We start from the raw sequence: 24601 nt of genomic DNA, 5'->3' as shown, positions 1-24601 counted from the left end.
GCTAACCTCAGATCCCTTGATCTGTTGCAGAGGCTAAATCTTGTTGATAACATGTCTAAGATTGAACCTAGTGGGACTGTTTGTGAGGTTTGTCAGCTTGGTAAGCAGGCTAGATTGCCTTTTCGTGCTGACAATGCTTGAAAAGCTCAAGATAAGCTCGAATTGGTGCATTCTGATGTTTGTGGCCCTATGAGAACACCTTCAATCAGTGACAACAAGTATTTTGTCCTATTTATAGATGATCTGACAAGGCTGTGTTGGGTTTACTTCTTGAAGCAGAAGTTAGAGGTATTTGAGGCCTTCTGCAAATTCAAGGCATATGCTGAAAACCAATCTGGCTGCAAAATTAGAGCCTTGAGGACTGATAATGGCTCAGACTATGTGTCTGATAAATTTCAAAAACTTTGTGACAGTGCTGGGATTCACCATCAGCTTACAATAGTTTATACTCCTCAACAGAATGGAGTCTGTGAAAGGAAAAACAAAACTGTACTAAACATGGCCAGATGTCTGTTGTTCCAAAGCAAGCTTCCAAGTCAGTTTTGGGCTGAGGCAGTCAACACCTCAGTATACCTGCTCAATAGGTTGCCAACTCGAGCAGTCAAGGATAAAACACCTTTTGAGGCTTGGCATGGAGTCAAACCAGTTGTAACACACCTGAAAGTGTTTGACTGTGTGTGCTATGTTCATGTTCCAGTAGAGAAGAGAACCAAGCTCGAGAGCAGAGCTATTCCAGGAATCTTTGTTGGCTATAGCAGTAACAAGAAGGGTTATAGAGTGTATGATCCTTCAACAAAGAAGATCTTAATCAACAGAGATGTGAAGTTTGATGAGGAAAAGGTGTGGAACTAGAATGGTGCTGAAGCAGGCATGTCTGAAATGAACCAGTTGGACTTGGTTATTAACCCTACAGAAGAAGGACCAAATGAAGATGTTGTTGATGATACACCAGTGAGGGGCACCAGGACGTTAGCTGATGTTTATCAAAGGTGTAGTGATGTTGTGATTGAGCCTACAGATTTTTAGGAGGCTGCCAAAGATGGGAACTGGATAAAAGCCATGGAAGCTGAGTTGGAAATGATTAACAAGAACTAGACATGGGAATTGGTGAACAGACCAGAACACAAGAAGGTCATAGGTGTTAAGTGGGTGTATAGAGCCAAATACAATGCTGATGGCTCTTTGAACAAGCACAAGGCCAGGCTTGTGGTGAAAGGCTACAGTCAGCAATATGGAGTTGACTTCTTGGAGACATTTGCTCCAGTAGCAAGACTAGACACAATCAAGCTCTTATTTGCCTTAGCAGCTCAGAAACATTGGAGGGTTCACCAATTGGATGTGAAATCAACATTTTTGAATGGTTTTCTCAAGGAGGAGATCTTCATCGAGCAACCAGATGGTTTTAAGATAGTTGGACATGAAGACAATGTGTACAGACTAAGAAAGGCCCTTTATGGTCTGAAGCAGGCACCAAGGGCCTGGTATGACAGGGTTGATACTTACCTGTTTAAGCTTGGATTTGTAAAAAGTCCTAGTGAACCTACCCTTTATGTTAAGAAGTCAGAATAGGAGACCTTGCTGATTGTTTCCTTGTATGTAGATGATCTATTAGTGACAGGGAGTAAAGTTGAGCTCATTAATGAGTTCAAGGTCCAAATGCAACAAGTGTTCGAGATGACTGACTTGGGGATCATGACATATTTCCTTGGTATGGAAGTGCACCAGTCTGATCGAGGTATCTTCATCAGCCAACACACATTGGCCTTGAAGATTCTTGGTAAATTTTGCATGCAAAACTGTAAAACAGTCAGCACACCAGTGGCTCAAGGTGAAAAACTGACTAGCAGTGGTGATCAGGAAAGAGTTGATGAGAGGCACTATCGAAGTCTAGTAGGTTGCCTGTTGTATCTAAAAGCAACTAGGCCAGACATCATGTTTGTTGTCAGTTTGCTATCAAGGTTCATGCACTGCTGTAATGAGGCTCATTTGAAGGCTGCAAAGAGGGTCCTTAGATACATCAAAGGGACTACAAACTTTTGTGTAATGTTTGAAAGTGGAAAAGAGCTGAGACTTGAAGGATACTCAGATAGTGACTGGGCAGGATCCCTTGATGACATGAAGAGTACTTTTGGATACTTTTTCACACTTGGATCGGGTATGTTTATTTGGAGTTCAAAGAAGCAACAGACTGTTGCTCAGTCCACAGCTGAAGCAGAGTACATTGCAGCAGCAGCAGCTGTCAATCAGGCCATTTGGCTCAGAAAACTCCTTCAAGACCTTAATGAAACTCAAGCTGAAGCAACTGAGATTTGGGTGGACAATCAATCAGCAATTGCTATAGCTAAGAACCCTGTGTTTCATGGTAAGACTAAGCACTTTAAGATTAAATTGCATTTTGTTCGAGAGGCTGAGCAAACAAGGGAAGTCAGCCTTGTTCATTGTAGCTCAGGGGCACAATTGGCTGACATATTAACCAAGCCCTTAGGAGCTGCTCGATTTGAGACATTGAGAAGCGCAATTTGTATGTGTTGCATACAGTCCAAGGAGGAGTGTTGAAAGCTGGACTGCATTGCAACATGAAACCAACAGCATGGTTGGCCATCAAGCTCAGCAGCATTGCTTGGTGCGCAAGATTGAAGCTAGACCAAATGAAGCAATCAACTTTGGATGTTTTGTTCTTTTGTAATTTAGTTTAGTTCAATCTTAACTTACTTACAAAGTTAGTAAGATTAAGTTAGTGAAATGATCTTTGATGTAATAGCTGATTGGCCAGCTACTTTTGAGCATAATTTTAGCTATTGCTTTGACTTGTATTAGTTGGAGTAGTTAAACATATTAGGTAACTGTCAAGCTATTTTTGTAACTCCTTTATATTTCAAAATTTGAATGAAATACATGATTTGATTAGTTACAAATTTTTGATGTGCATTCAAGTTTTTTTTTTGCTGCTTTGTCTGTTCTCTTTTTGCTTCGATTCTTCATTGATTCTGCTTGCAAATCTGTTGAAGCATGCTGCCAATGTTCCAACAGAGTCGAGTCAAATTGAGTCAAAAATTTTCGAGTTAGTCAAGTTGATGAATCCTATTTTAGCAACCAAACTCAATTTGAATTTTTTTTCGAATCGGATCGAATCAAATCAAAAAATTTCCAGTCAAGTCAAGTTGAGCTAACGAATCATATTATTTATACTCAATGTTGCGTTTACATGAACCGATTATTTGACTAGTAAACGAAGTATAAAATTATTTAACTACATAAACAATATAATGGTTTTTCCTTTTAACTTAACAAGTAAACATTTATCAAAACAATGTAGTTTTGCCTTTTAACTTTAGAAAAGGTAAACATTTATTAAAATGGCATAGTTTTGCCTTTTCTTATTTGGATTTTCGAATAACTCGAATTGTGCAATTCATATTCGAGTTAAACCGAAAAACTTAATTTTTTATTCGAGTTGATTCAAATAACTTGATTAACTCAAATAACTCGAACTATTTAATTCAAAATTTAAAAATTTTATCGAATTTTTCGAATCAAATCAGATTTTGCTCACCTCTACTCTCTATTGTGTTATTCTCTCTTGCTCCCACTTGAAGATTGAAACCAGTACATGTGACACAAGCATGAATTGTTGGAACATTTTCAAAATGTTTATAACGTTTTAATAGTTATAATTAAAATATTACAGGTGATGCAAAAATTATATCACTTGATTATTAATAAAAATTATCACATTTCATGGTGATAATCTTAATATTAAAAGTTATGTCACTTGATTGAGTGATTATATCTATTTAGAAAAATGTTTATTTAAAAGATACCTATTGAATAGTTATATCTCAAAACTCCTATTTAATAGGTGTGGAACTTCATTTGCATGACACACAAAAAATTCATACACAAAATTTTATTTATTCTCCTCCCATCTCCTAATATTCAAAGATTGTTCTATAAAAAAATTGATGTAAAATTTTTTTTTATAGAACTTGATATTGTTGCTACGCTACACTCAGTGGCAGATCCAGAAATACGACTTAAGGGGGCAAACTTATAATTTGTTAATTGCTTTCTTCCACTACTACTCTTTTTCTTTTCTTTTTTTAGTTTGTTCTAGGTTTATGGGTAAGATTTTTCTTTAGTTGTTATATATTTTTTAAAAATTGATTATTTGTTTATTTTATCGTACCTTCCTTTGAAAGTTTTAAAATTTTGAAACTTCGAAAAAAGTTATTTTATAATAGATAAATATATATTTATATATATTTTAAAATTTAAAAGGGGTTGATATTTTTTTGGGGATTGGAGAGTAAAATTTAAATTTTTAGGGAGTTTAATATAATAAATTTTATCTTAAGGGGTCTATATAAATTTCTAAAAAGCTAGGGGCCAGTGGCCCCCACCTACTCCTTCTTGTATCCGCCAATGACTACACTTAGTACTTAGTAGACTATTTTTATCAGTGCAAAATATAGACAATCATTGTGTTTTATTATATTTTCAAGTTTTATTTGTTTGTAACCCTTTTGCATTTTAAAATATAGGTGAGAGCGAATAAAACTTTAAAGAAAGTGATATGAATACACACCTTGAAACCTTTGGTTAATTTTTTGTAAGTTTATTTTTATCGTCATGTTGTATCAAGAAGTGCCACCAAAACAACTAAGTGTGGGTTTAGATGGGCAGTGCGGTGCGTTTAGCTTATTTTTTGTCTTATGTTATAGTATCGTTATAGTATCTAATCTCACCACTACCACTATTTTTATACTAATATAAGGTAAATGCACTGCTAATCCAAATTCAACCTAACTAACAAACAAAAACCAAAAAAGAGACAAGCACCATACACCCCAGCAATAGAAGTCGGCGGCACTTCAAGAACATACAAAAAATGTACACAACCAAGGAAAATTAAAGAACATAGAGATCATAAATGTTAAGCTATAAAGATGGACGAAGCCCTACCGAAGAAATGATAAGGAGCGTGGCGGTCAAAGAGAATAAGCTAACGACTAGCGTAAAGGCTTCTTTAGGTGGCTACACCTCCTTTCAACTGAGGTGGAACCAACCCAATCCGACATCCCAACTAAATCTTAGGATTGTAAATGAACTGAGCTTAAACAAACAAACCTCTGTTCATATTCGTTTGTTTATTTTTAAGTTTATTCGTGATCAGTTTGTGTTCGTTAAGAATTTCAAAATTTTTTTATTATTTTTTATTTAAAATTATGCGTGTTCATATTTGTTTGTTTAATATTCACAAACATGCTCATTTAACTTAATCGAACATGTTCATAAACAATGTTAATAAATAATAAACAAACAAACAATAAATACATACACACATATATTGTTTAGATAAAAATAGTCAAATATAAATATTAATAATTATAATATAAATGAAAAAATACAAACCAAGATAATTTTATTAATATATACTAATGGAACGATAAACGATTTTTAAAATAATTTTATTAATATACTAATGGAATTTTTATAAAAAATATCATTAATAAATAAACGAGTCAATAAACGAGCTTATAAACAAGCTTTTAAACAAGCTTATTCGTGAGCATAAACGAACCGAAAGTACCTCTATTCGCGTTCGTTCGTTTATTAAACGAATATAAAAATTTTGTTCATACTCGTTTATTTAGCTTAATAAACGAATGTTATACGAACGGTTCACATACAATTCATCGTTTATTACACTCCTACCAAATCCCAACAAACAATAAAGAAGGAATGGAGCATCAGTCTAAACGCCATGGAGAGTGACCGGTGGTAAGAGAGTGGCACCAGCCATGAGGCCGGATGGTCGCTCATGCCACAGTGATGGATTTCTCTGTTTAACGGCAGTTTAGAGAAGGAAGTGAGACAAATTGTTCAGGTGATTAAGAGAAGTTTTTGGCCTTTTAGTGTCACCTATACTATATTACTATATGTTAAATACGTAGAGAAATGATTGTATAAAATTGTGATTCCATATTATTTTTATTTTTTTAAATAAAAGAATGTAATAGCCAATTTTGGATGGCCCAATATAGATAATAAAAATTAAGTAAAAAATAATTATTAAAGTCCAATAGCAGTCCAGTTTTTACAATAGCAGGCCTAAACTCGAATTACCCAAAATTCAAGCCTGATTTATAAACCTTAACCCTAGCCCAAACTCACTAACCCAATACACCTAACCCTAAGCCTATTACAGAAAAAAATAGAACCAAACCCTAGGGCAGCCTTCAGCAGCCAGCAGCGCCGCAGTCGAACCCAAGACTCTCCCGCGCGTGCTGCGCCTCTGCGCGCGTGCATCTCCTCCGCACATGCCACGTCCTCCTCCGTACGCCCGTACCTGCAGCGAACACAAACTAAAGCAATGGCAAATAACAGAAAAAAAAGGAAAAGAGATTTGTATTTTTTATTTTCGGGTTATAAAAACCCATGGATGTACTGAGGGTGTCCCTCTACGCACACAATCAAAAAAAAAAGATACAAAAAAGGTGATCGGAGTTTTCTTCTAACTATTTCTTTTTCAGTTGTTTTCTTTTTTTCTTTTTTTTTCTATGTTTTGGTTACAGTTTTAAAAAAGAAAAACAAATAAAAAAGGGAGAGCCCATACCTGGTTAAGCCCGCCGTCGAATCCCTCGTTGGTTCCGATTGGAACCAGATGGTTGGGGACTCCGATGTTGAAGCAGCACATGGAGGGTGCTTCTCTGTTTTAGGTTTTCTTTCAAAATAAAAGAGGGCTGCTGATACTTTAAGGTTTATTTTTTTAGTTTATAAACAACATAAGAAACGACGTCGTTTGACGCCAACGCAATGGTTTCAAAACGGCGTCGTTAAAGGCCGAGACCCGGGCGGTGACCTGACCCGAGGGAAGGATCCGCGTGTTTTGCCTAAAGGGTAAATTTGCGCATTGGGTCCTCTCTCTTTTGGGGCATGTTCAAATCAGTTTTTGCCTTTTTTTTATTTTCGCCCTACATTTTGTTTTTGTTTCATTTTGGCCCAAGTTGAAATGTTGCGTTTTGGAGGGATGGGAATATTTCCTATTTCCGTCCCCCATGTTATTCGATCATTGCACATTGGCCCTTATTTGGCTTTATTTAAGTTTGTTCCCCAGTAATTTTGTTTTAGTTGCAATTTAATCCCTTTCGTATTTTTTATCAATTTATTTAGATTAATGTATTTATATTATTTGGTATATTACATATATATTTTTTATTTACTTTAAAATTCATTTTAATATTATAATTTCACATATTATTTCTTTTTGTCTTCCTTTAAATCTATTTCAAACTCATATATATATATTGTTTATGATAAAATTTTATGCATGTGATTTATTGTATATTAATAATTTTCAATTTCCGCTCTTGCATGCTATTCATTTTTTATTTTATTTTAAAGCTTGTTTGTATTAATTTACTTGATATTCCTTTTAATTCTTTAGCTTTTAATATTAATATTTACCAACATATAATATGAGATTCTTACCATTGTTATATTGTATTGTTTATTTATATTTATTGATTGTTTGACATTCATTAGTATACGTTTTAGTTTATGAATCATCATCTCGCATTGTACATTATTATTCAAATCGTTTTTTTATTTGTTCAAAAGATTACGTTTAATATCATTTAAGTATCAAAAATCAATTTATTCAAAAACTTTCAAGATAACGTGATACTCGAAATTTGGGACCTTCGAGAGGATTGGGTCCTAACGTATTGGGTTCCAATTTTTCCTCGTTGAATCTAAACAATCGAGAATATGCTTTAATCAAAATATAAACAAAAAGCTCACTCTCGGGAATTTGATATGTTGTGTCCTAATGTATTGGACATGACATGTTGATTCTGTTGGAACATTTTCAAATATTTATAGCATCCCAATAACTATAAATGAATGGGTGTAATTAATCAAAAGATAAATCTTTTGCTCATTGGTCAAAAGTTATATCATTTGATTTTTTTAAAAAGAATTATAATTATTCAAAAAAATATTATTTGAATAGTTACAAAATTAAATGAATAATTATTATTATATATTTATTCATAAAGACACCTATTGAAAGATGTCTCTATGAAGAGACAAGAAAATTCCTATAAATAGGAATGGGTTTTCATTTGGAAATATATCAAAAAATTCTAATATTATTTCTTCTCTTCCTTCATTTTCTAATATTATTAGATTATTCTATAAAGTATTACTGCAGAAATCCTTTGTAGAAATTGAGTTTTTGTTACACATTACTTCGTGCATAGTGGACTATTCTCGTCAGTGCAAAACGTAAATAGTCATTGGCTTCATTGTATCCTCGAGGTTAATTTGCTTGGAACTCATTTGCACACTGAAGATAAGTGGGGGCGAATATAACCTTAAAGATAGTGGCTTGATACACGCCTTGGAGCCTTGTCCTATTTCTTCTTTTTCTTTTCGAGTTCTGATCGTGTGTTCGAGATTTTCCTTACCGGAGTTTTGTAATAACAATTTTAAGGTTATATTATGATGACTACCACAACACATGAAAGTGGAACACTAAGGGAGTTGGCTTCCAACTTTGTTAAACTTGATCGTTTTGATGGTGGCAATTTTCGACGATGGCAGAAAAAGATGCACTTTTTGTTATCAACTTTGAAGATTGCTGTTTTGGATACTCCAAGACCTGAAGAGAATGAAAACGAATCTGTTGCTGCAACCCGAGAAAGAAAAAAATGGGACAATGTTGATTACATGTGCATGGGCCACATATTGAATGGTTTATCTGATGGTTTGTTCGGCACCTACCAAAACGACGTCACCGCTAAAGAATTATGGGACAAATTGGAGGCAAGATACATGACCGAAGATGTTACAAGTAAGAAATTTCTTGTCAGTCATTTCAATAATTATCAAATGGTTTATGGTCGTTTTGTTATGGAACAATTTCGTGATATTGAAAAGATGCTGAATCAATTTAAGCAATATGATATGAAAATGGATGAAATGATTGTGGTATCCTCTATAATAGACAAACTTCCTCCATCTTGGAAAGACTTTAAAAGAAGTCTAAAACATAAGAAAGAGGAAATATCTCTTGAGGCTTTGGCAAATCATCTTCGTATTGAAGAAGAGTATCGAAAACAAGATCAGAACCTAAATTCTGAAAATGCCAAAGTACATGTTACGAAGGAAGTACAGACTACTAAATCATTCAAAAGAAAGTTCAATCAGGCTGATAGAGCACCTAAGTTCAAAAAGAAACAAAAGGGCTCATGCTATCATTGTGGAAAGCCGGGACATTTCAAGAATGAATGTCGATTTTAAAGAAGAAATCATCTTCTAAGGTCGATAATAACGAAAAGTTCGTTGCAATGATATCTGAAATTAATATGGCACAAGATGATAATACATTGTGGATTGATACCGGAGCAACCAAACATGTGTGCAAAGACAAAAGCATGTTCAAAAAGTTCACACAATGTGAAAATGACAATGTCTTGTACATGGGAAATTCTTCCACCGCAACAATTAAAGGCAAAGGGTCTGTTGAACTACAATTCACTTCTGGAAAGGTTTTAACCTTAAATGATGTATATTATGTACCAGAAGTTAGGAAAAGTCTATTGAATAAGTTTGGTTTCAAACTTGTTTCTGAGGCAGATAAGTTTATTTTGTCTAAGGGAGGAATTTTTGTGGGAAAAGGGTATATGTATGAAAGCATGTTCAAACTTAATATTATTAATAAGAATAAAAATACTATTTCTGCTTATATGGTTGAATCATTTTGTTTGTGGCATTATAGATTAGGTCTTTGAATTATAGAAAATTGAATGACATGTATAAATTAGATTTAATTCTGTTTTTAATAATAATATTGAAAATGCAATACCGTATGTTGACTAAAATTACAAGAAATCCTTTCCCTAAGGTTAAAAGGAAAACAAAATTGCTTGATTTGATACATAGTGATTTATGTGACTTGCATAATACTCCTACATTAGGTGGAAAGAAATATTTTGTTACTTTTATTGATGATTGTTCTAGATATTGTTATGTATATTTATTGCATTCAAAAGATGAAGCGCTTGATAAATTTAAAGTTTATAAATCAAGTTGAACTTCATGTGAATCATTTATCAAGTGCTTAAGATCGGATAAAGGTGGAGAATACTATAATCCAAGTTATTTTGAACTCACTGAATTGTCCATCAAGTTTCAGCCCTTACACACCACAACAAAATGGTGTAGCTGAAAGAAAAATAGAGTCTTGACTGAAATGGTAAATTCAATGTTATCATATTCGTGTCTTGGATAAGGTTTTTGGGAGAAGTGTTCTAACGACTTGTCACATATTGAATAGAGTTCCTAATAAGGAAACTAAAATAACCCCCTATGAACAATGGAAGAAAAGGAAACCAAACCTTAATTATTTGAAGGTTTGGGGTTGTAGAGCTATTGTAAAAGTTCCAACACCTAAACGTAAAAAGTTAGGTGAAAGAGGAATTGAATGCATATTTATAGGTTATGCACATAATAGCAAGGCATATAGGTTCATGGTAATTGAACCAAATGATTCAATTTCAATTAATCTTGTTATTGAATCAAGAGATGCTATTTTTGATGAAAATAGGTTTAATTCTATATCAAGACAATTACAACCACAACAATTGATTCATTCTTCAAATGAGAATGAGATTCCATTGAAATAAATTGATAATAATAATGAATCTTGTCAAGAATTAAGAAGAAGTAAGAGGATTAAAAAGGTAAAAGATTTTAGACCAGATTTCATTATGTTTCTTGTAGAAGGAAAAGGTGAAAGTATATGCAATAAGATACCTTATTGTTATAATACCGAATCGATCCTATTACATTTGAAGAGGCGTGAAATATCAAGACTCGCTTTTGGAAAGAAGCAATAAATGATGAGATGGATTCAATAATGGAAATCAAACTTGGATCTTAGTTGATCTTCCACCAGGTTCCAAATCAATAGGTTGTAAATGGATCTTCAAAAAGAAAATGAAGGTCGATGGAACCATTGATAAATTTAAAGCAAGGTTGGTAGCAAAAGGTTTTACACAAAGACAAGGTATTGATTACTTTGATACCTATGCTCCAGTAGCAATAATTGCTACAATTAGACTATTAATATCACTTACCTCTATATATAATTTGGTTGTTCACCAAATGGATGTTAAAACTGCTTTTTTAAATGGTGAATTGGAAGAGGAAGTGTACATAGAGCAACCGGAAGGATTTGTTGTTCCAGGACTAGAGCATAAGGTATGTAAGCTTGTTAAATCTTTATATGGGCTTAAACAAGCACCAAAACAATGGCACCAAAAGTTTGACAAGGTTGTTTTAGCTAATGGCTATAAAATAAATGAATCCGATAAGTGCATATATAACAAATTTGATAATGGAAAGGGTGTCATAATTTGCTTATATGTAGATGACATGCTCATTTTTGGCACGGATTTGGAACAAATAGAAAACACAAAGAAATTCTTGTCAAACAACTTTGCTATGAAGGATATGGGTGTAGCAAATGTTATTCTTGGGATTAAAATAACCTGAGATGAAAGCACTATAGCTTTATCACAATCACATTACATTGAAAATGTGCTTAAAAAGTTTGATCTCTTCAACTGTATACCAGCATCTACACCCATGGATCCTCAATTAAAATTAGTATCTAATGCTGGTAGGAAAATTGATCAATTGAAATATGCAAGTCTAATTGGTTGTCTTATGTATATAATGACTTGTACAAGACCAGATATTGCATATGCTGTTGGAAAATTGAGTAGGTACACAAGTAATCCAAGTAGTTTGCATTGGCAAGCTTTGAATAGAGTACTTAGGTACTTAAAGAAAACTATTAACTATGGATTGTGTTATAATGGATACCCTCCAGTTTTAGAAGGGTATTCGGATGCTAGTTGGATTACAAGTTTGGAAGATCATGCATCTACTAGTGGATGGATCTTCATTCTTGGTGGATGAGTCATTTCTTGGGGTTCCAAGAAACAAACATGTATTCTCGATTCCACCATGGCGCAGAATTTATTGCATTAGCATTTGCATCTAAAGAAGCAGAATGGTTAAGAAATTTGCTTTATGATGTACCTTTATGGCCTAAGCCAATTTCACCTATTTCTATTCGTTGTGATAGTGAGGCTACTCTAGCAAAGGCATATAGCCAAGTATATAATGGAAAGTCTAGAAACATTGGATTAAGATATAGTTATGTCAGACAATTAATCTCTGATGGAGTGATCACTATTAATTATGTGAGGTCAAGTGAAAATTTGGCAGATCCTTTGACAAAAAGTCTTGCTAGAGATGCGAGAAAAGGACCTCAAAGGGATAGGACTCAAGCCTATTAATTAGAGTCACCCATGATGGAAACTCGACTCAACGCTTGGTATAACGTCAAGTCTTGAGTTCAATGAGACAAAGTACATCATTAGTATGTGACTGTTAGCACTATAAATAAATTCATCCTAAGATTAAAGTGCTAGGTACCCGTAATGATAAGGGAAGGATGAGTAATATACTCTTAATGGACCCATAACATAAATATGTTAGAGTGTTATAATTACGGGAACACTTTTGATGGGATCTACCTATGTGAGTGGAAGTGTGGCCGCTTCTAGGAGCTTAAGGGCTTGGCTCGACAAAGCACTCATGAAAAGAGGACATAGGCACATGGCCATAATAGTGTCCCTAGATACTAAGCATTGACTGATGTTGAAATCATTGTGTGAGATGTGTTGATTAATCAAATGGAATAGTTGGTTCAAAGCTTAGTCTACCATGCAATTTCGATTAACTTTAACATGTTTTTCACTAAGTGAAGGTTCAATCGTAAGACACCTTTATTTATGCAAATTGATTTCCAAGAATATCAAAATCTAAATATTTTGAAAATGGGGAGATTGTTGGAACATTTTCAAATATTTATAGTATCCCAATAACTATAAATGAATGGGTGTAATTAATCAAAAGATAAATCTTTTGGTCATTGGTCAAAAGTTATATCATTTGATTAATTACACCCATTCATTTATAGTTACAAAAAAGAATTATAATTATTCAAAAAAATATTATTTGAATAGTTACAAAATTAAATGAATAATTATTATTATATATTTATTCATAAAGACACCTATTGAAAGATGTCTCTATGAAGAGACAAGAAAATTCCTATAAATAGGAATGGGTTTTCATTTGGAAATATATCAAAAAATTCTAATATTATTTCTTCTCTTCCTTCATTTTCTAATATTATTAGATTATTCTATAAAGTATTACTGCAGAAATCCTTTGTAGAAATTGAGTTTTTGTTACACATTACTCAGTGCATAGTGGACTATTCTCGTCAGTGCAAAACGCAAATAGTCATTGGCTTCATTGTATCCTCGAGGTTAATTTGCTTGGAACTCATTTGCACACTGAAGATAAGTGGGGGCGAATATAACCTTAAAGATAGTGGCTTGATACACGCCTTGGAGCCTTGTCCTATTTCTTCTTTTTCTTTTCGAGTTCCGATCGTGTGTTCGAGATTTTCCTTACCGGAGTTTTGTAATAACAGATTCCTCGAGACGAGAATTTTTCAAAAAATAATAAGGGCAATATTCAATGCTCGAAATTTTGAGAAACTGTGCCCTAACGTATTGGGCTTTGATTTTTCATCTGACTTAAAGCAATTGGATATCCCTTTTAAACTTCACCGCACGAGTTTTGAAAGTCAAAAGACAAGCTTATTCTCGAGGACTAAAAATGTCGTGTCCTAATGTATTGGGTGTGACATTTTATTACTCTGAGATAAGAAGGTCTTTAGCATTCGCCTCGATTTATCCAAGTATCTTTTATAAAATGAACATTAATAAAAGGGAGGATTGTATTTTTTAAATTCTTCACGGATTTTCGATATTCGGAATTAAGACCTTAATTAATCAATTCGGTACTAATTTTGGGCGTTACGAGGGTGCTAACCCTTCCTCGTGCGTAACCGACTCCCGAACCTGTTTTCTCAAAATTTCGCAGACCAGAATTGTCTTTAAGGTGAGCCGATCGCATCCCAATAAAGGATTGGTGACGACTCCAATTTTCGTTTCATTTTTAAGTCGACAATAACATTTTTTTTATTCTTTTAATGTCACCTATACTATATTACTATATGTTAAATACGTAGAGAAATGATTGTATAAAATTGTGGTTCCATATTATTTTTATTTTTTAATAAAAGAATAACAAATCAGATTTTTCCTCCTGATTTTTAACAGTTTTAGTTGAATTTGAGTTAGTAAAGTACCAATTCAATTAAATAATGATTAAAAAAACCAGAGGGTCTTTTTTTGTCTTTTTATCTTGATGTATAAAATCAATAAAAAACTAATAATAAGTGTAGTAACCCAAATTTGCCCGGCCCACATACATTTCAGAAAAGAAAAAAAACCAAATAAAAAATTAAAAGTCCAAATGTCCAGATTACAACAAAATAACAGTCCAAAAATAGCCCAATTATGATGGCCCAAATACCTCGGCCCAATTACATTGAAGCCCAAAGCAAAAAAATCACAAACAGAAAACCCTAGCAGGTGTTGCGCCGCAATCGAACACAGGCTTTGCCCTCATGCGTGCGCCACCGCACGTACCACACCTCCGAGCCGCTCCACACGCGCATCTCCGTACACTCTAGCTGGCTGTACTTGCAAACACGACAAACTCACGAGAGCAAAAGAAAAGGACAGAAGGACAACGACGAAATTTTTTTCTTTTATTTTATTTTCTTTTTCCTCTGTAAAGAGGAGGCTATAAGAAAGCCAAGATTAGACTGTAAACAAAAAAAAAACCCACGCAGATATTGTATCAAATACACAAAAAAAAGACATATTGAAATGAAAAAAAGAAACAGAGATTAAGATCGATTGACTCTTTTTTCTCAAAAAGGTGGTTCCTTTTTTCGTTTTTTTCTCGGTATCTGCTTCCTAGCAAGTGATCCTGTCGTTTTTTTGTTGCATGCATATAGATATAACGAAAAGGGGTTAAAGGAGAAGCGGCGTACCTGGCTTTGCCCACTCCGTCGCAATCGGAGATCGGGCAAAGATCGGAGGCCTTGGTGTGGCCTGGTTGTCGGCGGCGCTCAAAGGGTTAGGGTTAAAACCCTAACAGATTCCTTTTTTTTTTTGTTTTTTTTAAGGAACTGAAGCAGAAATGATTTTGAAGGAAATTTTTGTTTTAAATAACAAAAGGGAAACGACGCCGTTTCACGGCCTATGCCCGCGCGGTGACCCGACCCAAGGGAAGGATCCGCGCGTTTTTGGCTCAATGGTCTATTTGCGCTATAAGTCCCTATGTGTTTGGTTGTTGTTGCGATTCAGTTCTTTTTCTTTTTTTAATTCGTACTGTGTATTTGACTTCAGTTTCATTTGAGTCCGCAGTAAAACGATGTCGTTTTCACTATTTGGTTTTGAATACCTGATTCTGTATGTTTATTTGCTGTTTCGGTCCTTCATTTTTTTAATCGAATTAAAATTAATCCTTCCTTTATTTATTATTTGTACCCCGTATTTTGGCTGTAGTTTCAATTTAATTCTTAACCTTTATTTTGATTATTTTAACATATATATATATATTTTAAATCGTTTATTTTCTATTTTTATATTATTTTACTTACATATTTTTAAATTATTGTATATAGCACTTATTCTAAAATAAATATATATATACATAGGTGTTATTTAGTTTAAATGATTTATATATATTATTTCAAAATCCGATTATCTTTAAGTTGGTTTATTTTAAAATTCCTCTTTTATATATTATATAACTCATTATATGTTATTTCAACCTATTTCAGTAAATGATTTTTTTATATATTGTTTTGTTTTTAGTTGCTTTATATACTAATTTTAACATTATTCTATACTATTTGCTTTAAATTGATTTATATTAGCTATTTAAAACTCGTTTTCACGTACTATTTGTTTGTTTGTTTTACTTATTAAATTGTTTTCTATATCTATTTTTAAAGCCCTATTTTACTATATGCTTGGTTTATTTTAAACTTTATACATATTATTCATGTTAGATTTTTTTATACAAATAATCCCTTAATTACGATTTCCCTTCTTTCACATTTCTTAAATTATTAAAAAACTTGTACAATTTCATATGTATTAATTTGTTGGGTGCTTTGATTGACCTTTAATTCATTAGCCTTTGAATGTTAACGTAATATATGATGTGAGATTATTACTCTTATATGCATTGTATTAATTGTTTGTATTGATTGATTACTCGTGTTCATTAATATATATTTTGGGCTTACGAGTTATTGCTTCGCATCGTACTTTGAAATTCCATCGCGCTTTATCCGCTTAAAAAGTTACGTTCAATATAGTTTAAGTGTCAAAACCAATTTATTCAAAAATCTTCAAAATACTCGAAGTTTGGAATCCTCGAGAGAATTGACCCCTAACGTATTGGGTTTCAATTTTTCTTCGTCGAATCTAAATAATCGAAATTTTTTTAAAACATACAAATTTTAAATAAAAACTCATTCTCGGGAATTCGACACGTTGTGTCCTAACGCATTGGATATGTCAAGTTATTTTCTCGAGACGAGGATTTTGAAAATAAAGGCAATATTCGATATTTAGGAATTTTGTGAAATCGAGCCCTAACTTACTGGGTCTTGATTTTCTCATTTAACCCAAATAATCGGATATCCTTCTCAAAATGCATAGGTTTTAAAAGTCAAGAGATAAACTTAATTTTGAGGATTTAAAATGTCGTACTCTAACTTACTAGGTGTAACGATTTATTTCTTTGAAATAAGTGAATCTCATTGTCCAATTCATCTTACTCAAGTTTTCTTTTCAAAGGATCGTATTTTAAAATCTTTTCAAAATTTCGATATTAAGACATTAAACAATCGATTCGGTACCAATTTTGGGTGTTACGAGGGTGCTGACCCTTCCTCGTGCGTAACCGACTCCCGAACCTGTTTGCTCAAATTTCGTAGACCAAAATCATTTTCAAGGTGAGTCGATCACACCTCAATAAAGGATCGATGGCGACTCCCCATTTCCATTTTCAAAATCGATACCCATTTTTTTTCAAAAAAAATGGTTTCGACAATAAGATTTGAGAAGAGAAATTTATTATTATTATTTGAGTTATAAGGCTTACATGAGAGACGAGCATAGCCAGCTTTAACCGGTCATATAAACGGGAATAGAGGGGTAAAAAAAGAAAGAAGAAAATTACAAGCTATCAATTAATAATATAGTACGGGGTAGCTAGTATTATTGGCTGGATTAACTTGTTGCTGACACTAACTGAATAGTTCAAATCAGTTCACTTTCCTGCAATTAGTGCGAATTTCACCGTCGGTTCCTGTCAATACGCTAAGGTTCCCCATTTTCACCATAGCATCCGCAAAATCCACATAAAAAGTGATAGGATTTTCGCTGTACGTAGCAACCTGAGAATCCATGGAGCCCCCATTGAAGAGTGCTTGGTCTGAATGAAGTAGGCCCTTGTTTTTAACCAAATTCTTGAAATAAGAATTGTCGAAAATGACGGGGCTGCCATCATCTAGCGGAGAAAGGTTGTCACCGCCTCCAGAGCTTGGACAGTTTGATTGAATTGATTTTGCGAACTCTGAATCTATATTCGTCTCATTGTAGATCCGGTTTCGAAACAGTAAACACCTGGCTTTGCCAGTGGTATGACTTCCTGATAAATTTCAAAGTAATTAATTATCGGTTTTTCGCACAATTATGACAAAATTATATAGTTTTTTGAGAGTTGAACAAGTAGTTTTTACCAGAGAGAGCAACCATTTCTTTTTCAGTGAAACCCTTTTTGGAGAAGACGGATATAAGTTCATCGAGGTTCATTAGTGGGGAAGCAAGGTCGGTATTGGCATTACTGAAACTTGCTGTGGTCGAGTCTCTTCTACCTAATTCAACTGTCCAAGTTGGCCCGCCTAACTGGTGAAATAAACACACACACACACCCCATAAAGTCATTGGTTAAAATACTTAGGAAAGATACAGATTGACCATATATATATTTATTAGTAACTTACAGTAGCGACAGAATCACGGGCAGCGACTGCCAGAATATCTGCACAAGAAACAACACCAGGGCAGGCAGCTTCCAGCTTAGATTTAATAGAATCAATCACTTCAAAGCCTCTTAGTGAATTTGCATTCGGGGCTGCGCTCTTCTCCCCAGTAAAATTTGAAGCGTCATCATCGTCGAGTAGTACAGAAGCATCACAACCCTGTTCCACGCTCACATCAATTCACCTTTCTGCTTCTACATGCATGCATGCATGTTGTTTATTATATCTAAACTAAGAATTAAATGATCCAAATGTAAATTTAAGTTTCATATCTCAACTCATCTTTTTATCCCATGTTCACTTTAGTTGTAATCTATATGCTTTTACATAATATATATCCAGCATCAAAAGAAAATCAACATGTTTAATTATAATCGAAATGTGTGCGTGCATGAAGAATCGAGACAGCAAAGGAAGGCAGAACATGCATTAACAAAACAATCGTGGAAATGGAGACGGAGCAAAGAAGCTCCCATGCGAGACTCTTTGGCCACTGCTCCCAATACTGCAGTTTTGATAATATAGAGAGCTTTTGGGCATGTTTTGGCATAATAATACGATGATAATTGTGCAGAGCACGACCCAAAAAGGATTATCATCGCAAAGAAGCAGCACAAGTTAAAATAATGAGACCGAAACGCCATGATCACAAAAACCAATTGAGTAATAGAAGCGCAGGGAGCCTTTGTATTTGTGAAGGATACTGTTTTGTATGCAAATTAAGCTGAATATATATAGAGATGCAGTTTGCAAGAATGTCAAATATTTTACCATCCGATTCCAATGTCAAAAAAGTAGAGAACATTAGTAAACGAGGGACAGCTCAAAAAGTGCATGCACATGGACAGTGGATATCTCACCTCCTCAATCGATCGATCAATCAAACATAAACATATGCACATGTATAATATATATGTATATGGTGATGAATACAAAATAAAATACGTAGACGTTGAGAGGGCAGGTCAGCATATACGAATACGATACCAAAATGATACGCTAGCTAATATCTAGTTAGTAATAAGTATTTCTCTAATCAGTCTACTGTAATCTAATCTGCATTTGCATTGACAGGTCCTTGGAAATTATTTTTCCTTTCTTGGTTGTTGTTGGACCAAATTTAGAGAATGGCTGGGGTGAGTGCAAGTGTGAACAAAATGCTAATCAGGAATCTATAAACTAGTAAGTCAACTAGTAAGGCAGAAGCTTATGTTAATGAGTTAGTTGGATATATATATATATATTTCAATATTGTTAAATGTGGGATTTGCAAATGCCCCAAACTTGAGAATCTTCCACAGCTAATTGGACTCCCAAGTCTTTGTGATAGAGAGGGTTTGGGTTAATTTGTCAAAATATAACAACAATCACTCCCGAAGAAATTAATTAAAGAATACATGATGAAGTCAATAAGGTATTAGTAAAATTTCATCCCTCTCCCAATTTCTTTGAATATAATGGAAACTTTCATTATGTTGGGGAGGGAAAAAAAACTCTTCATATAAATTGAGCTTATTGTAAAAAAGGGAATTCCCTACATATGATTAAATCTTATTGATTAGCTACTTCTGAGAATTAATAGTTGGGCAGTGAGTGGTCAAAAAGTCAAATAAAATGGAAAAGGCAATTTGGGTGAACTTTGTGACTTAATTAGCCAATGTTGAGGAAGCAGCAGGAAAGGAATATAAAAGAGATTAGAGAGAAGAAAAGAAAAGGGAGAAAATTAATATTTACAGGCTTATGCTCGTAACGTTCACGACGCTGTAAATTCAGTTTAGAAGAGTTAAAGAATCAGGTTGGGTCGGGTCTATATTTTATGTTTGTCTAAGCTTGGCTCAGCTTGAAATATAGACTTAAAATTTTACACAAATCAATCTATATTTGTAAAAGATTAAATCAAGTCCATATTATTTTTTAAAATATTTATATTATATTATTTTAATATTTACTAATTTTATACTTTTTTATTTATTGAAATTTTTATATAGTTATCTTAAGATTATTTTAATATTTACATTAGAGTAGATTATACACTTTGTATCGATTTATTTTTTTAATGTGTTCTAGATTGCATAATATATAAAAATAACATAATATCAAGTATTATAAATGTCAAAACGGGTCTTAAATGTTCAAGCCCGAGCCCGACTCATATTTTAAACGAGCCTAATTCTTTTACCCAGGCTCATTTTTTGAGTCTAATATTTTTATCCAAATCCTCTCATATTTCAAGCGGATCTTCGAGTCTAAACAAATAACACAACCATGAACAGATCTAATTCAGTTCTCTAGAACCTAATTAATTCGCAACCAGGGTAGAGCAACAAAGAATGCATCCGTTTAGTGAAAAAGCTTTTAGCAAAAAACAATTCCAAAAATGGATTAAGATTTTGGTGAAAATTTGTGTCAATATGAGCTCTAATTGAGTAAAATTAAATCAATTTATTTTTCTATTAATCAAAATCGTAATGGATCAATTTGATTTTTAGCGACGGATGACGTAACAAACAAGAAGCATAAAATGCGGACATGTAATAAAATAATATTAAAAAAATTAAAAACTGCTAAAAGGTTATAGAAAATTCTATATAATATTCAAAATATGAAAAAAAATATATTAAAATATTCAAAAAAAATTCAAATTACATTGGTTTCGTGATATCCAGGTTTGGATTTTCCTTTTTTCTTTAATTTTCCCAAACGATGGAGCTCCTTGTAATTATTATTTTTGGGGGGTTTCCGACCTATTCACCATTGCTAATGGACATGGATTTCCTAGGTTGTAAATCCGAAGAAAAAATTGAACTTTAATCACTCTTGGTTCATCCAAGTTCAGGTTTGATTCATGTATTAAGCAAAACCTCATAATTATCATTGCTATTAGCCACAATGTCAGTTGCAATTTGTGAAAAAGCTGGAAACACATTATAATTTGCCTTATTTAATTTGGTCCTTCATTTATCCAACCTTAAAGATTGTTGGCAATCATTACTTTATGCACATCAAATTACACTTTCAAGTTCTTTTAAATAGAATATCCTATCATAAAAGATTGTTCAAAGATCTCTCTACCAATATGGTGATTATTTGAAAAAAAAAGGGGGCTATTTTAAGGGGATAAGTTATTGTAATTCAACAAGCTCATTTGTATTATTGAAAAGCTTGGGTTAAGTGTATAGATTAGAGAATACGTTACCTATTCAATTAGGAATTATTTTTGAGTGAAAAACTTCTAAATAAACTAGACTGTGTCAGTCAGTTTACATCTAAACTTTTGAGGGGAAAGTCTATGACACCCAAACACCAGACTTAATTATTGGATCCAAATGTGTGACATCACATTACATCACCAAAGCAATTGTGACTAACTTAACATAAATTCACAAAATCTAAATCCATATTCTTCATTTAGAACAATAAGCCCACTTATTATAATCAAACACATGCATTTGTAATACATAAGAATCTATCTCAACTAATTACAGGGTTATAACGAATTAATATCAAACTTAGGACTTGAATTTAGACTCAAATGTCAAATTTTAAATTTATGTCTCAAGACAGGTCAAAAATTATTTTGGAATTTTTAGCTTCGAAGTTAACATGTCTCAAGATACTACATGTTGTGTCTCAATACAAAGAGTTTCTGTCTCGAGATCTGGAGTAGGACAAAATCTATTTTAGCTTCGATGTACTTCTGTCTCAAGACAAATGCCACCTTCCTTGAGACTTATAAACAATTGTCTCGAGACTATATAGATATGTCTCGAGACATTAGGCTCTTGAATACAAAAACTACTAAAAATTTGTTCTAACAATCTAGACTAGTGACAATACCTTCTGTCGAGAGGTACCCATTTCCATCAATCGAGGTGGCCCCCCTCTGTGAACTGTACATCGACTCTTCACGAAGATTAAAGACAATACCTTCCTCTGAAAGTTTTGTCGATTCCCAAACAAACAACATTTTGAAAATTTCTCTAAAGAGAAAATCCGACCTCCTCCTAATAATAAAAAACCAAAAATATTAACAAAGTTCAAATTAAGCAATCATACATCTATAAAACTATAATCAAATAATGAATCCAGTAAATAATTTCTGAATAGAATAATTATACAAGCTGAATCTACTCAACATCGTAAGGATAATTGCACTCACACTTCTCCAAATTACTTACCTACTGGCTCACAATTAAGTCAACCCAATCTCAAATTCTACTCTCTCATACATTTAGGGAGAGTGTCAATACGGTTGACCATGGATTAGAAATAAAGAAGGCTGGCCATGGAAATTGATGAATGTATTAATGCGTGTTTTCTTTTTATATTTTATTTTACAGATTGATTCCATGTTTGCGGTGATGTTAGCTAGGCTTGGGGCAGCACGAGCAAATAACAGCTTTCGTACCTGGATATTCTTTGATGAAAACTTATTTGATGGCTTGATATGCAATTTTTTTGGCCAGAACTAAATGACAAATCAGTTTTAATTAATCAACATTTTAGCTTTGGTTAGATGTAAAATTTATTTGGGTTTTAATTAATTACGAGACTTTAGTCCAACTTAAACTAATGAACAGTATCGATAATTTAATTTGCATTAAAAATTTTAACATAAAAATATAAAAGGTATTTTTTAAATATAGTATTCAATTGTACTACTGTATTCTATTTTTGTACATATATTTCCATGTCTGTTTCCCCGCTGCGTAGCTTGAAATACAAAGCAGCATAACATGAGACAAGAAACATCACAGGATGTTTCTTGAAGGACTGTTGTGGTTGATGTTTTGTAAGAATATTATTCAAAAGAGAGGTTGGTAGGCAGTGAAGTGCAAGTTTAGCCAAGTTCTGGTTGATGGTCCTACCCTTGCTCCATCACAAGTTGTAGTTTGAGGGGAACTACATTCATACTGAGAAAGATGCCTGACATGCTGACTATGGTTGAATCATACGAAATCCTCAAGGCACTATACAAGTTCTGTAAACTATATGCCACGAGTTTCAAAACTGTTGGACCCTGCTAAATCTCCCTCGAAAGAATGGGGTTGAAAATTTAAATGGAGTGCTTGATTTTATTGGATGGTGAAAAACCAAGTTATGTTGTGCACCTAATATATACCAGGTTAGCTATCTGTAGGGGAACCAAGAAGGGGATCATGAGCCATGAATAAAATAAAATAAATATTGGTCCCATTATTTGTCTTGCCACATAAAACAGACGCCAATCACATGTTTACATATTCGACATTTCAAAGTCTTCAGTCTTTGTATTTTCTCGGCCAAATTGGCGATCATCAGGTATCACATGGTGTACCCTTGACAACATATATATGCCCAACTCTACTGATAGACTGATAACAAATTGCTGGCAAGAAATTTGAAACTTATCAAGCTAGCTACCCTAATAGATCTCTAAGATAAAAGAACCAAGGATGGTACGTAAGCGTTGCCTTCATCATGTTCTCTCCTTAACTTGATTACTCCAGTTTTGGATAGCTTTCCATACCCCTCTTTTAATATCTTGAACATTTAAGCACTCTGATGATCCTTGGTCATCCTGAAATGTTCAAAAACAAACTCAATCATTGGTCTTAAATTTAATTTTAATGCCTAATATGGAAACTTATTGTATGAGTATGACTGAGTGCATTGCTGGGGTGCCACACACACAGATATATATTATGAATAAAGAAAGAGATGCATGCGTGCGCTTGTGAACGACTCAATTAACATATACATTTGTGTCAAATAAATATTGGTTTCTCACTTTTACTCCAACAGCTTCAAAAAGAAAACCTTCAGAACAGGAAACCCTAGCTTGGAAGATATCAAGACCCAGCTCTTCAAAGGCTTCCAATAAGAATACAAGCAGACCTCCACAGCATCTTTCGCTGAACACCTTGATGAGAAAACCTTTATCTTGAGCTTCAACCCTTAGTTGCTGATACATACACCAAAAGAGAAATCAGAATATGACTAGGAACATGTATACAAAATCAAGTTTAACCTAAACTTTAATTACCACAGGACAACTCTTCTGGCAAGTGGAGTTTTGTGCCATTGCAATATCTTGATTAATTCTTTCAACCCTATGCTTCAGTTCATCGATGTATTTTGTTGCATCCAATATGATGGAGGTTTTACTGTACTGCAGAGATAAACATGGAAAAGGATTTCAAAAGTAGTGGAAAACCATGGAAGCCAATATTATGGTGGTGATTGCAGGCATAGAGAAGAGAAGTAAATATATGTATACATATATATTACCGCATGGGAGTTAGTGATGGAACGAAGGGTTCGCATCTTCTTACAGGTAGCAGCAGCCATCCTGCGCTCCCTAGAAACCACGTTCTTCATCTCTTTCTTTCTCTTTTAACTTCTCTCTTCCTTTACAGTTAATTTGATAGGGTTGGCTGTTTAAATAGGAGGGTGAAGAGCCAGCCAGCCCCATGCCAGTTTTATGTGACC

At 33.6% G+C, this 24601-nt stretch overlaps 2 protein-coding genes across 2 annotated transcripts; both read right to left on the bottom strand.

Moving 5' to 3' along the window:
* Positions 1-17141: 17141 nt before the first annotated feature.
* LOC105793709 (cationic peroxidase 1) lies at positions 17142-18818 on the bottom strand. The gene is made up of 4 exons (XM_012622552.2): positions 18559-18818; positions 18092-18289; positions 17828-17993; positions 17142-17736 (listed from the first exon to the last, which is right to left on the bottom strand). Exons 1-4 carry the CDS (start codon positions 18772-18774, stop codon positions 17351-17353), a joined length of 966 nt encoding a protein of 321 aa, XP_012478006.1. The 5' UTR covers positions 18775-18818; the 3' UTR covers positions 17142-17350.
* A 4483-nt stretch (positions 18819-23301) lies between these two features.
* LOC105792448 (uncharacterized) lies at positions 23302-24601 on the bottom strand. Its single transcript, XM_012621029.2, has 4 exons — positions 24401-24601; positions 24156-24281; positions 23901-24074; positions 23302-23690 (listed from the first exon to the last, which is right to left on the bottom strand). Exons 1-4 carry the CDS (start codon positions 24488-24490, stop codon positions 23589-23591), a joined length of 492 nt encoding a protein of 163 aa, XP_012476483.1. The 5' UTR covers positions 24491-24601; the 3' UTR covers positions 23302-23588.

This window comes from Gossypium raimondii, chromosome 8, assembly GCF_025698545.1.
Source record: "Gossypium raimondii isolate GPD5lz chromosome 8, ASM2569854v1, whole genome shotgun sequence".
Lineage (NCBI taxonomy): Eukaryota > Viridiplantae > Streptophyta > Magnoliopsida > Malvales > Malvaceae > Gossypium > Gossypium raimondii.
The sequence above is the reverse complement of the archived record's forward strand: the minus strand, read 5'-3'. Positions and strand labels throughout refer to the sequence as shown.